Here is a 14,090-nt window from a genome sequence, read left to right as displayed (position 1 = left end):
GACATTTAGATTTTGAAGTATAATTATAGTTGACTTGACTAATACTCAAAACTATCACCGGTAATGCGATGAAATCCATGACACACTATCCGATAAATCCCTATACGGACTCTATCCCTCTTGGTCATTCACCCCAAAAATTAAATTTGCTAAATACAAACAAAGTCCGGTCTAATATCTCGTGATCGAATTTCTATCCTGAATGCTACCAAATGGCGCTTGCCGCACTTTTTTAGAATAAGATATTACGTGAAAGGCTACATAAATTTTTGCTACACAGACCTTTTCAACTTAAATCTTGGGTCAGACATCCTCAAATTAGCGGGGTGTAAGTATCCGCATACTATAATGTACATTTCAGATTCTGTCACCACAACGTCATATAATTACAGCTTCCTCTGCCAAATATAACATAATAATGACCTACATCCATTATCATATTCCGTTTGTCTAATCTATTTTTATTCTGTAATACATTTGCATGAACCTGACTGCTTCCACCCTGTCGCTCTCAGCTACTATGTAAAGTTTTGACAAAATGGGCTCTGTGGTACGCCCATGCCGAACTTTAAACAAGTATAGAAGCCTATAACTCTATTGTCCCTTCGAAGCTTCAATTTTGCTATGCGTATGACATTAGAATAGAGGCCAGGGAATTCACTGTACATCTAAAGAGCCGGTACCATGGACATGAGCTTTTTAACATCAAAGTTCTCCAGAAACAACATCACTTTGTGATTTAGATATTACTTTCACGAAAACTACGAGGACAAGGTAAAATGCGGCGTGTATTCCACCTCTATTCCGACAGAAAGCGGGAGATACTATAACAAAAGTTCTTTTTGGATCACAGGTATGGAAACCGGTAGGAATTATTCACCATTGAGATCGGGATGGCAATATCCGGGCGACTGGAAAATCCCGAAGCGATATTTTGTGGATATGGTTACGTTCATGTGATTATATGTTGGATAGTTACATATTTCACTATAATTGAGCTACTTTGATCTAATTCTCTACATCTAAAAGATTGACATGGATTCATAGGCATAATTCAAAGTATGGATACTTTGAAATCATTTGGTGGGGAATAAGAGGTTTGACCCGAATGTAATTTCGATTCATTTTCTACAGAATTGTGGAAAAGTCGCCAATTTTATACTGAAGAAACCCCTAGCATAAGAATAACTCATCGCTAAACCACTCTTCTCTTTTCTCAATCTTACCAGGTGTCAAAACTAATGACCGCCCTCTTGGTTCTCTACACCGCCACTGGAGTATAAACTGGCAGCAGGCTTGACATTATAAGACTTAGAAACATCAACGCCGAAAGCCAACCATCCAAAGATACCATCGGCAACAGTTTCACCCAAAAGAGAGTACTCAATCATAGGGTCAGAAGAAGCAGCCTCATCGGCCAAAACACCATCGGCAGAGTTCAAGGTTACTGGTTGTCTATTGGTGTTGTATGGGGAAATGGCCTCGGCTTGAGTAATGAGATCTTGATCAAAGAACATTTGTCCAACGTGTGAGACGACCCCGCCACCATAGGTACCGTTAGCATAGGTAGTTCCATTGAAGTGTACGAGGACGTGAATATGATTTGAGCGAGAGGTGTAATGACCCGGAAAGAGAGTTTTGAATTGAGCAACACCTTCAGCGTCGGTTGCTTGAAGACCGCGGAGAAAGGTAGAGTTTATGTTGGCAGTATCGGCTGAGTTGCCGTTTGTTGATGCGACAATACCACTGTATACACCTGTAGAGTTACAGTGCCAGATCTCGACAACTGCGTTGGTGACAGGATCGCAAGTAGACATGTCAATCACTTGGGTGTCGAGAATGAGATCGATTCCTTGTTGATCTTCGACAATGTCTGATCGGACATATTCACCAGAGACATCTGGATTGACCTATTAGACCCTGCCTTTATGTTGATAAATGAGGCGTCAATCTAGACTTACAGTAAGGACCTTGGGTAACTTCTGGACTGAGAATACAGGAGTTGTTTCCTGCGAAGACGATAGACTCGTCGGTTGAAGCATCATAATCCTCGGTGGACAAATGTGTAGTGTTCAGAACTGTGGCCTCATCTCTTGCTTTCAAGTAAGGTTTTCCTGTTTACAGAATCAGTTAAGTCCCCCACCAAAATTTAGAAGCGATAGCACGAAAGCTAGAGCGTACCAGAACTAATGCCTCTCTTCTTCCTCTCATTCTGGGCAATAGCAGAGCGTCTTGCAACAGCTGCCTGCTCAAGACCTCTAGCCTTCAACTCTGCAGAGCAGTGGCTAAGATCACGCGTCTTCAGCTGAGATATGAAAGAAGCTCTCTCGGCGATTTCTTGTTTAATATCATGGCCAGGATGAGCCATAACAGAAAAAGCCAAGATGGCCGAAATAGCTGCTGCTGAAAAATGCATTATTGGAAATGAAGGGTGTGTGATTGTTGAATATATTGAAAAGGTTATTGAGGTAATTGAGAATGATGATACTGGTGATGAGGAGAAGAGAACATTTTCACGTAAACATCACAGATATATATATCTTCATTCCTCTCTTACCGATGCACTCCTTCTCAGACTCCTGGATAACTTTGACAGAGGCTTACGAATAACCTTGAACCGGCAGTCATGTCAAATCAAGGATTCCAGATGGATTAATTAACTTCTACGTACCCGTTGTCAATTTCAAAGGTCATTACCATCTTGCCTGTGGTAGAAAGGACGAAACAATACTTCAAAAGATCCACAAAGATGTCACCGTCGCCCTCCTAATAAAATATACGGTGGAAAGTCATGCTTAAAAACGTCTTTCAAGCATGTTTTCATGCAGGTACCTCGTCCCATCGTCCTTGGCATCTTAATAAATAGCTTGAAATCACAGTGACTTGTATCGAGGGTAGTAGACTTGTGAAGATATATTCGTAACGAAAAAAACCTCATTGGATGGAAGAAGACAGGCTGACGGAGTAACTGAGCCACATAATCACAGCGACCATGCCGCATACAACAATTGACGCGAAACCCCTTCTGAGTGATGTGGAAAGTGGGGCGAAACGCGCGTTGTGGGGCTTGGCATCCAGACTCCCCCCCCCCTCATTAACATCCAAGCGGAAGACTATTCAGTCCTCTGATATTCAGATATGTTTGTTTGATGCTCACATTAAATAAAGTTAATGCAACAAGAGTAAAAATTATTGACAACCACAGCATGATCCAAACCCCAAGGCAGTTTATTCTTCGCTTGGAAGTGCCTTCAGTTCGTCCTGCGTATCTACCTAGGGTCCTAGACACAGATTCGATTTGCCAATATAATGAATATACTCACAAATCCACGTTTCTGAAGTTTCGACTTGATATTTCACATACTACCGATAGTTACCGCATAGTTAAGATCTTGTAGCCCTCAACTCGTCGGTCTAGATTCGTCATTCGCTGATGTACGAAATTAAGTGATGAGTTTTAAGAACATGTATCTTGCTCTCCATGATGGCAAGGTGTATAAATCTACCCACCTGGCTCCTCATGTGTCGTGATGAGGCTCATCCGCTAAGAGGAGATCGAAAGAAATTCTCCAATACTTCGCAAGTTCTAAGTGAAGCTTCACTTCGGATGATCTGCTTTTACTCAATCCCTCGATCGTACAACGGTTTTCGAGTTGAATATGGAATGCTATCATGATCGCCGCACTTTCATTCCTTGGTGACCACTTTGACCTTATGCGTGTTCCAGCAGAGGTCCTTACCAATTTGAAATTTGAGGGAAGGCGGTGTGTTGAGTGTATAGCATTTATGTGAGCCACAGATGACCCAGCAAGTGCGCAATATCATCGACTTAGATATGTATTATTATTATTATTTAAAAACCTGTTGGGTGCTTCCGTGAATCTAGGGGCACCAATGTAATCGGCTTCGTAGTCGAATGTATTAGAACTCCGTTTTTCTTGTTGATGGTGTCTCCAGAAGACAAAGCGATGACTATGTCATGTTTTTAGTGATTATGGCAGAATATAATACCAAAAAAATGCTGCTGGCTAGCAGAGCAGGGAAGGGATTCTGGCCAAATATAGGATAAATGGACAAGGCTGAATCTAAAGCCAGGCCATGTCTTGATTTATCGGCAGATTGTTGTGAGCGCCGTCTTGAAGCCTCGAAGTAGAGCAAGAGTCCACTTATACAAGTTCCGGAAACAGTCCGCAACCCTGACACATGATATAGATAATACATACCATTGGGTGGAAATATCTCCGTCCACGTCCTTAGAGTTCTTGATATCTTATGCTGATGAATAGCGAATACCTTCTTCAGAGGTACAAAATAGCGTTTTCTCAGAGTCAAAATTGCTCAAAAGTAAAGTAGCAGACTTTGGGGTTTCAGAATACTGTTTTGTCAGATATTTTTGTTCCAAGTGTTCTACCTGTTGCGCAGATTTGTTCGTCTAGAAATCAAATGGTCATGTGACGTCCGAATCTCCCGAGCTAGCCGTTTGTGGAATCCAACAGTTGGTCTCGCGACGTAGTATAATTTTGGGATTTAACCAGCTTCCGGGTATTAAACACTACAGGGCGTTCTCGAACAGGAACGGGACTCGCGCTTCGGTGTTCGGATCATCCGAAAAATTCGGTAGGGATTTAAACTGGTGTTGATGCTTAAGCCCCTTCCAAAAGGAGTCGGTCGGGAATGTATTCCATGGCCGAGAAGTATTTGGCTAATGACTCTGGAATGGTACTCCTTTAGTGGTGCTCGATGTTGAGGAAGGAGTTAGCAAGTGTATAGTGGACCAGAACTCGGAGGAAGTAGTAGAGGCTGAGTTTTTCGTAAAAAAAAAACAATTGTGGGGTTGCATTGATGAGCTTTAGAGTTGGGAGTGCATTTGGGAGTCCATTTGGGTGTCCATTCGCGTATTTGAAAGCGACATCAAAACCTGGAATTAACAATTTCCAGCCTCAATCTTGTGGTGCAAGGTCGGAGATGCAGAGCATAATTCCCCAGGTACAAATGTAACTCTAAGTGGAACCTGTCGGATTCTCAAGAGGATTAGCGTTTATCTCCATTGAAGTTTAACAGAGCCCGTGATGAAAATTAGTGCGGTGCAATACATTACCAGTGCCATTCAATTCGGCCGATGCAACATTTTGAAAACACATGTGAAAGGCGTTGTATGTTCAACCAACCCCATTTTTCGTCATAATCGCGTGGTGGTGTTATTTTTGCTGACGGTAGCAGCGGGATCAAGGCCCGGGCTACAGCAAAATCTCATGGACTTGCCAACCTAGAAATAAGACGGCCCCCTGCAAATAGTGAGGTAGAGATACTCCAATCACTTCCTTTTCTAGTTTAGATGTTCTTCAAGGCTGAACCGATTTCCTTCCTGCGCCATGTGATTTGCTGTTATTTTGGAGCAAACTCCTTTCTGATAGTCTCCGTACGCCTTGCGGGGATCTATCTATCCGATCGTAAATCGGTTATATCATAGGCTTGCTCATGTAGATTCTAAGCGAGGCATGTGTCATGCACCTTGGAGCGTGCGGCGAGAAGGAAGGAGATGAATCTCTGGAAAGCGCAGCCGAATCATATGGCTTGCATTCTTGAGCCGCGCGAGCATCAAATATTATCATCCAGGCAAATTGTAGATCAGGTGGCCGAAGGCAACCGAAGTCCGTGATGATTTTAAATCATCACATCATTTACTTATATGAGCAAGAAATTTCACGCCAGCAAGAAAACAAGGACTCGCGAGCATTCTGTAAGTCCACGGGACAATAAACTCAGCGTCCTCATGCATGCCAATACCTGTTTAAAGCGATTGATTGGTAAGATTTGGTATTTGCATTGCAGAAACCTTGGCGTAGATAGGATTGCATCAAGACATGATGATAGCTCCTTTGACCAATACTTCAATTTATGCGTCTGCGCATGCATTGTCGGATACGATGGTAAGCCTCGGAGAAATAATCTTCTCAAAATTCCTACAACTGTTCCACAGCCTCATGACAGCATCTAGACGGAAGGAAAGTTCCATTTTGGTGATCCTGCTACATGTATAAAATGACTGCATGATTATTCCCGCTAGGGCAACGTCTAACTATCGAAGGCGAAGTGCTGTATGGCGTTCTCATCCGGGCGGCGAAACCGCAGGTTGCAGCGTGGCAAATTATCGGTCATACTGTGGAAATTCGGTGAAGAACTAGGCCTTCTAGTCCTAAAACCAGATACTTTCCGAATGGCGGTGAAATTTCCCATAAGTCGGCTCGGTACAGAGTGATATCTGTGGCAACAGGAAATGACAAAGATAGCTGTTGCGTGATCCTGACCACTTAATCTGTAACTGTTGCACGATTATGAGTGATACTGATGTCACTCCAAGATGTGACACCCAACATGCATAGGAGATCATAGTCTTATCAAGACGCCTGGGAATCCGGGGCAATGCCGTGCATATTGTGGCATCCAAAATCTTGCAAAACCATGTTTGTGTGTCCTTGTGACTTTGATTTCATACCGCCAGCCCAATTGATATCAAGATTCACAGAGCGACGACGAATTGAATGAATCCCAATCAGATACGGGTTTAATGTATCTTAACTGCGCCAAATGTATCTAGGACATTTATATTTGTGTATTGCAGAAAATAATGACCACCTAGAACGCCGTCGAAGCCCTTTTGATGCAATGCAAAATGTACCTGGCCACTCTGTGCGACGTAATCTGATCTTACACAAGTTCCAAACCCAAAGTATTCCTGGATATGATAATATTCTCGGGAACTAGCCAATCGTGCATGTGTAACCTTAATAAGTGAATTATTGGGGAACGTTTACCACGGATTTTTATGCAATGGTCATCAATGCCACACCTATCTTCCACAAGTTGGCCGTACCTTTTTGCTTAGCTACCTCTAGGGGCATTTTATGAGGGGGTGATGGGAAATAGTGAAACATACATGATTTGTGACAGGCCTGCATACATAAGCACCAATTAAGCAACTCTTTCTGGTGACACATAAAAAGGCTCTCAAGGTAGGGTACTTACCAATAATGTAAGTGCAGTTTATCAACAAATCCGTTAAGCGAGCCAGATTGATGGGTCACATCAACAAAAACTAATGCACCCCACTACGGTCCGTACCCCTACTCCGAAGCTCCTTTTCGACCGAATCAGGTTCCGGAGTCCACAAGTCTGTTCGTCTTGGACCATTATTATTGGGCAGCAATTACCCTGTCTGGAGTTGCAGATCAACTCCGGACTTAGAATAGTGGGACGGACGGTAAAGATTGAGATTCATCAAAGTGCGAGATTTGGTAATCTTCTCCAAAGAGTAATCAATTTTCCAGTGGGTCGTTTTCCCAGTTACACAAAGATGGGGTAAGAGATCCGATTACCAATGATCATATTTCTTACCGAATTCGTTGATGAACATATGCATTTGATATTAAATAGAATTCAAAAGAATGATCATACGAGATTGCTACACCTAAATAGTTCGAAGGTTTCAGTAAAAAAGCCTTGTGTAAATGTTGGTAATATAATGAAAGATAAAGCAACTTGATACCCATGAGTGCAAATTCGTACACGGTAACGGTTTGTTGTGGAATTTCGTACCTTTTGTCTCGTGCCCTTTCCGGAGTCAAGGCATGACCCCATATGCATCGGATTTCGTATAGCGGCCATTGATAGGGGCAACTTTGTGATACAAATGTTGATATAATCCCTTCTCCTCGGCAGCTGCGAAATTTTAATCTTTGACACCTTGCATTCTACACACTCCACAAAATTCCCGCTAGTGCCTGCCCCAAAAGTGGGTTCTCAAATATCTCAACACTCGTGTACGCATCACATCATATTGCCAGACTTCCAGCTGTAGGCCTGTATAGCATCATCTATTCACGTTGCGAAGTCATCGAAGTTCGCGCTTGCAGAAACATCATTATGTCTTCAAGGTCTTCCACATCAGAGCCGCCGACACCCTCTTCTCCAAAGACGACCCGCTCATGCACCAACTGCCACAAGACAGAAACTTCTATGGGAAGCTTTCCCAGTTGCGAACGATGCAAAACTCCGTACTGTTCTCGTGATTGCCAAAAGGCTAATTGGCCAATTCATGAACCGAATTGTAAAGAGCGCTACAAATTCAGTATCACGATACACGGCGACACCATTCCAGATGGTTTAGATATTGACGCCTTGAAAAAAAGGGCGGAACAAGATGGAAAGGAATTTCAGTTTATACAACTGCCTTCAGGTCAAAAGGGCAGGAGGCAGACAGCAGTTTGCGATTCGAGCGGAGAAAAGAAATAGAAGATCGCGGTTGGAGAGCGCCTCACATTCATGGTCGGACAAGTAGACATGGTGTCTCATTGAATTGGTGCGTCGGTAGAGAGGAGGGCTTAGGCTATGTAGGGATTGAGAAGAATAGTTTGCAGACTTGAGAGTAGGCTGAAGATAGGATTTGTTACTGGGCGATAGACTGGTATAATGAACTGAAATGATTTCCTGGAATATTTGAATGGAGTTGTTCGTCAATTGTAGTAGGCATGGTATGGCAGGCGTTCTGGCTTTTGTAGTAGTCGGCAAGAGATCGATGCATCGGCAGATTCGACTCGACGTTGGAAGAGGTGCAATAGGAATCACAGTGTGCTACCAACATGACAAATCCATTTCCACAATTAGAATAAATGCAACATAGAAATGTGACATGAGATATGATGGTCGGAAATCCGGAGTTACCGTGGGCTATATCTGAACCCATTCCCCGCTTGCAATAGATTCCACATATTTAACTTCAGGCTTGCGCCAAGACAAATGCGATACCACCTGGAATCAGCAATTGCCCATTAGAGACAATGGAACAATGAGACGGAGTTTGCGAACTTACAAAGCCTTTCGGAGAAAATTGCCGGACAAAATCCGTGCAAGAAACTAAAGAGAATGTAAAAGATGATTTCTTTCAACAGAGCCAACCATACAGAGATGCAATGTTAGAGCCAATTGAACCTACGTTGGGTATACTTCATATCAAAGACAACATCTCGCAGAAGGAACTCATCGTGCGCAGTCGATGATTTTGTCCCTTGGCCCTGAAAAGGCCGTATCGTCTTTAATGTCCGACATCGTCATTATCTTCCCAAGACTTGTGGACAAATCCACCGCCAAGAATCGACTGACATGAATTGGACTTGGAAGAGTTTCTGATCTTCAAAAGTTAAATTCCGGTCAGTGACAGAACTAATCCTTTCAAATATCTACTATGGTTGTAGGCCCTCGTCCCTGGCGACAAAACATAGCTTTCACTGGCCGTTCTGAGTCCCAGGACCATTTCCAATGAACCAGGGAACGTTCTAGTTTTAGCATGGAGTTCCTTGCACGGCATCTATTCCGAATGAGTTCAGACGAAGGTCCTTGTTCTATAAGCTCATATGTGAGAGGACTAAAGATTCTTTGAGTGTAGACGACCATCTGGAAACAACCTCCCACTCTCGGAAGCAGAACCGGATGTGACGCCGATGTACTTTACTTCCAATCAATCAAACGATGCCATCTCGAGACACCTAATTAATGAGCCCTCGTTCATGAACCCTCCGGCACTTTTTATTTGAACGGGGTAAAGTATGGGAGCTTCAGCCTCATTCCCTCTGCTCGAGACTCCTTACAGATTCGTATGGTGGTGTTTACTTTGCTGTCGCCTACACACCTATTTTCATCTGAGAAAATTGCCGCAAGCGCGATATCCCATGTTGACAGAAGGATATCTGTTGGCAATTGCGGGAACGGAAAACGCGTAGCACTGGCCTGGGAGGTTGTTGAGATTCGTTTTGAAAGCCTGGATATTCAAGTGGGTGTCTAGAAACTTCGTGTAGAAGTTGAAAGACTCAAATTTCCAAATCATTCAAGGCGGGTGAGGCGAGTTCGCGGAATTGCAGCGATGTGGTTGCTGATTGTTTGTGGGAGATTTTTGGTCCAATTGAGGAGATCTTGATCATATTATGACGTCTAAAACCGTGATGTCATTGAGGTCATGGCTCTAAAAATATTCTGATGTTAGCTACGGGAGGACCCGAGTCTGAGGGGTGGCGATCAGGGAATGGCATCGACACGTGATATCATCTGACATCTTATTGGCATTCACTTTTTTCTTTTTTCAAGAAGTTTGCTTCTAAAGAATTTTGTGATTGTGAGGTTTCGGGTATGTCTTCCCTTATAAAAGATGTGTCCTTCTCGAAGCAAGGCTGGCGATGAACAGGACTAACGGAGTTCCACATATACACGTACGTAAGGACTCCAAATTTAAGCATACCTGGCGACCGGTATCTGCAAACTTTTCACGGAATCTTACTGTATTTCGAAATTTCACCCAATTGGAAGATCCAAGAGCCATCATATATTCAGAAGCGATTCCCGAAAGGTTATGAGTTTCAGGCTCGACTTTGAAGTACGAAGGACACGTGTGACTATCGAGGACACTTTTATGGCTTCAAAGTAGTTTCAGCTGAGATGTCATGCTGGAATAAAAGATGCTACAGGAAAGCGCATCTAGGATGCAAATTTTACATGTTAAATACCGCTGGAGCTCAGCTCTGGCTGAAGGTCATTTGGTTGCAAGTGCGACCCACTTCTACAATCTCTGTGGTCTACAAATTTGAGGAAATTTTACCGCTATTATCTGCCAAGCACAGAACTAATGATCCTTCCTGTACATGCCTTCATCTTGGCATCGACCTCGTTCATCTCGGTATTTCGTTTGGCCATTCATGGCTTGAAATCGACTATCCAAGGCTCCACATATGGTATTCTTGAGTGGATTCAACTAAAGAACACCTAAAAGAGAAGACAGCCAAGTCCAGGTCAAACGATTTGGTCCATATGCTCGCATTATGGATATCTATGGGGCCGGCATCCTTTCGAAATCATCATTTTGATGTTCCAGCGTTTACCAACCAATAAGATCGCTTGGATTTTTTATGGAGCTGCAAGTTGCATATGCAGTATCAATTTTTGTGCATATGTGCGTGCATATGCTCTAAGAATTCCAAATCAAAATTAGAAATAAGCCTCTCTCTCCAACCATCGAGATTCAAGTCATCGTGATAAGCCCGGCCCCCAGGGAGAGGGTAACATAAATGTCACTAATTCCACAGCAAACACAGCAAAATGGCAAGCATAGAATTATCATAGAGAAGGGTCAAAGATGATGATCCAATGATATCGTTGATGGCAAAAACGCAAGTCCGGATAAACTTGTGTGCGGAGCTGCTAGTCAATCAGCCATCAATAAGTTTTCAAATCTTCACCAACTGATTTAATTGAGTTCCTTTTCACCTGCTGGTTAGATAATCAATATAATTTATTATCTGTTAATCAATATACACACAATTATTATTTAGTAAAATTAATTAAGAAAAAATAAATATGTTTGTTAAAGTGAATGGTTCCTGCGTAGCACGTGCACACGGCACTAGTCCTATTAGGACTAGATTGAGAAGCTCTCTGTAGGAGAGCTTCGCACTTCCGTAGAACTAAGATAATGAGTGATTCATATAAAAGGCCAATATAGCCTCAGTTCTGCCCTATCAGCTTCCCACTATTCCCTGTGTAAGGTCATTCCTTTTAATATTATAGTTATTTTTGATTTTATTTTATTTAATATCATTTTCTGTTAAAGTGAATGGTTCCTGCGTAGCACGTGCACAGGGCACTAGTCCTATTAGGACTAGATTGAGAAGCTCTCTGTAAGAGAGCTTCGCACTTCCGTAGAACTTAGAAGAGAGATTAACCTACTAGACCAATATTACCTCAGTTCTACCCTATCAGCTTCCCACTATTCCCTGTGTGTTACGAGGTTTGCCGTCTAGATCACGTGGAAGTGCTCTAGGCTCTCGAGGTGGTTTATAACTAGGCGTCAAGCAGGGACTTAAAGTAATGACAATAATGATATGCAATTCGTAACTAATAGTAGAGTATACTAAATGATTGATCTTGAGCACGAAGCTCTATACAAAGGAAATCCATCTTGATTATATAGACCTTCATGCCTATGGCTAGTCAGGACCGCGCAGCGGTCCTGGACAGCCAGCGTTCCTCAGCGGTCCATAACGTGACTTTAATCACGTTACCTTGGCTTAGTCATGTGACGCGGCATAGAAGATAGCCGTTGTAACACATATATACATACTATCAAAGTATATGAACAGATATGCTAGATCACCTTAGATCATCAGTGATCTTAAGTGATCCAAGAAATACGAGGATCTATATATTCAATATAAATTCCCTCTTATAAAGCCTCATACTCAAAATCAATCATTTAGTATACTCTATTATTAGTTACGAATTGTATATCATTATTTGTCATTACTTAAGTCCCTGCTTGACACCTAGTTATAAACCACCTCGAGAGCCTAGAGCACTTCCACATGATCTAGACGGCAAACCTCGTAACATCATTTGATATAAATTTTATTTAAATTGAATATTATAATTAATACTCAAATCATTTGTCATCATAGAAAGAATATAATTGAAAAAATCTTTGGAGTAATCTTCAGAGCAATTTCAAATACCATGAAAAACAAGAAATTTCAAGTAGCTGGCAGGAGGGCAAGGAAGTACTAATCAACTACAATAAAAGAATCATACGCATATAACTATACTGCAAAAATACATCATCTTACAAAACATAACATTCAATTCAATTATACAATTTCCAGGTAACAGTATCCTAAAAGATAACATCCACTCATTCACCCATCCATCCGATCATAACAAACACCAAACATCAACACATTCTCCAAACCTGAGCATCAACCCTCCAACCCCAATAATCATGTTTCGTCCCTTGGAGCGGCATCAAAAAAGGCCACGGACTTTTTCTGATCACATAATTCTCAAGTAATTTCGCAAACGTTATTTCTGTTCCCGGAACTGTATTCCAATTCCAATCATATATATTTCTTCTATCGTCATAGGTCAGGAGTTCGAATTTCCAGAGCGAAAGATTATTTCTCAAGGAAGTGAGGATATCTTTCCATTGGAACCGTGTGAGATGGTTCCAGCCGCTTCCAGGTCCGCATCCATATCCCCCGCTGAGATGTAAGTTCTTCAGCGTGGAGCGATGTCGCTCGAGGAAGGAGACAAGAAGTGGTCCTGGAACATCGGTTTGGTGGAGACGAAGACTTTCTAGATGAGGCATGGTGATATTATAAAATGAATTTTTCCATGCAATTTGGAATTCTGGCGTCGTGTTCGTAGCGAGATTCATTACAAACATTAAATCCAGTCTGCGAAGTCGCTGTGCTGAAAGTAAAAGATCGGTGATTCGTTGGGCAACGAGTGAATCCTGCCAGGAAGTAAATCCATAGTCCCAAAATCCAATTGACATTTGCTCTAGAGGAGAAACCAGGCCAGTGAGGGACTTGTATGGATGACCAGGAAACTCAGATAGGAGACAAAGTCGATTTAAAGAAGGTTTTAAGGGTATGAAAGGGGGAGATCCAAGTTCCTGGGATGATAAACAATCCGTGGGTAGGCAATCAAATTCAACGGATGTAAGTGATACATTAGCTGCATTGATAGCTGCTACTATTGAAGTATAATACCATTGGGATAAATCATCTGCCATGAATTGTGTTCTCTCTTCTTCAATTGTTGAGTTCCAATTAGGTACCCAAGTTGATGTCGATTGAAACATATCCTCCGAAAGTGGATAACTAAGTGAAGTGATTGTAAGGTTTCTAAAATTAGGGAGATTACTGAAAGCTTTCGCCAAGTGAACTGGATCACAAAAACCAGGTTCATTCGCGATTCTCCTTCGAAGGATTTCTCTCGCATCTGAGAAGTAAAATGTCCATTTTCTCGCATCGCTTGAGTCAAGAAATATAACTATGGACTTGATTGTTTGAGCTAGATGTGGGCATTCCGATACTTCGGCAAGTCTATCCATATCCGTTGGTTGACAATGAGGATGAAGTTTAAAGCCATCTCGAAACAATCTTTCGGTCCCAGTTATAGCCCAAGCTCTAGATGTTAGACGTAAGGATCCTGCATCTTTGACACTGAGATAATCGAATATATTTGCTTTAATCTCGGGGGGGAGCTCTACG

General features: G+C 42.2%; 5 protein-coding genes across 5 annotated transcripts; 1 reads left to right on the top strand and 4 right to left on the bottom strand.

The window, feature by feature from the left end:
• Nucleotides 1–1,238: 1,238 nt before the first annotated feature.
• Nucleotides 1,239–2,416, bottom strand: SS1G_09100 (hypothetical protein; the record flags this gene model as incomplete). The annotated part of the gene is made up of 3 exons (XM_001590285.1): nt 1,239–1,900; nt 1,962–2,114; nt 2,182–2,416. 3 exons carry the CDS (start codon nt 2,414–2,416, stop codon nt 1,239–1,241), a joined length of 1,050 nt encoding a protein of 349 aa, XP_001590335.1.
• A 1,102-nt stretch (nt 2,417–3,518) lies between these two features.
• Nucleotides 3,519–5,141, bottom strand: SS1G_09099 (predicted protein; the record flags this gene model as incomplete). The annotated part of the gene is made up of 5 exons (XM_001590284.1): nt 3,519–3,711; nt 3,862–3,972; nt 4,076–4,196; nt 4,294–4,411; nt 5,094–5,141. The coding sequence occupies 5 exons, from the start codon at nt 5,139–5,141 to the stop codon at nt 3,519–3,521; spliced, it is 591 nt and encodes a 196-aa protein (XP_001590334.1).
• A 632-nt stretch (nt 5,142–5,773) lies between these two features.
• SS1G_09098 (predicted protein) lies at nt 5,774–6,177 on the top strand (the record flags this gene model as incomplete). The annotated part of the gene is made up of 2 exons (XM_001590283.1): nt 5,774–5,930; nt 6,089–6,177. The coding sequence occupies 2 exons, from the start codon at nt 5,774–5,776 to the stop codon at nt 6,175–6,177; spliced, it is 246 nt and encodes an 81-aa protein (XP_001590333.1).
• Nucleotides 6,178–7,874: 1,697 nt separating this feature from the next.
• Nucleotides 7,875–8,342, bottom strand: SS1G_09097 (predicted protein; the record flags this gene model as incomplete). Its single annotated transcript, XM_001590282.1, has 2 exons — nt 7,875–8,057; nt 8,319–8,342. 2 exons carry the CDS (start codon nt 8,340–8,342, stop codon nt 7,875–7,877), a joined length of 207 nt encoding a protein of 68 aa, XP_001590332.1.
• Nucleotides 8,343–10,650: 2,308 nt separating this feature from the next.
• SS1G_09096 (predicted protein) lies at nt 10,651–10,740 on the bottom strand (the record flags this gene model as incomplete). Its single annotated transcript, XM_001590281.1, has 1 exon — nt 10,651–10,740. The coding sequence occupies one exon, from the start codon at nt 10,738–10,740 to the stop codon at nt 10,651–10,653; it is 90 nt and encodes a 29-aa protein (XP_001590331.1).
• Nucleotides 10,741–14,090: the final 3,350 nt, after the last annotated feature.

Source organism: Sclerotinia sclerotiorum, genomic scaffold, assembly GCF_000146945.2.
Source record: "Sclerotinia sclerotiorum 1980 UF-70 scaffold_12 genomic scaffold, whole genome shotgun sequence".
Lineage (NCBI taxonomy): Eukaryota > Fungi > Ascomycota > Leotiomycetes > Helotiales > Sclerotiniaceae > Sclerotinia > Sclerotinia sclerotiorum.
Note: the sequence above shows the minus strand (reverse complement) of the source record. Positions and strands in the feature narration are given on the sequence as shown.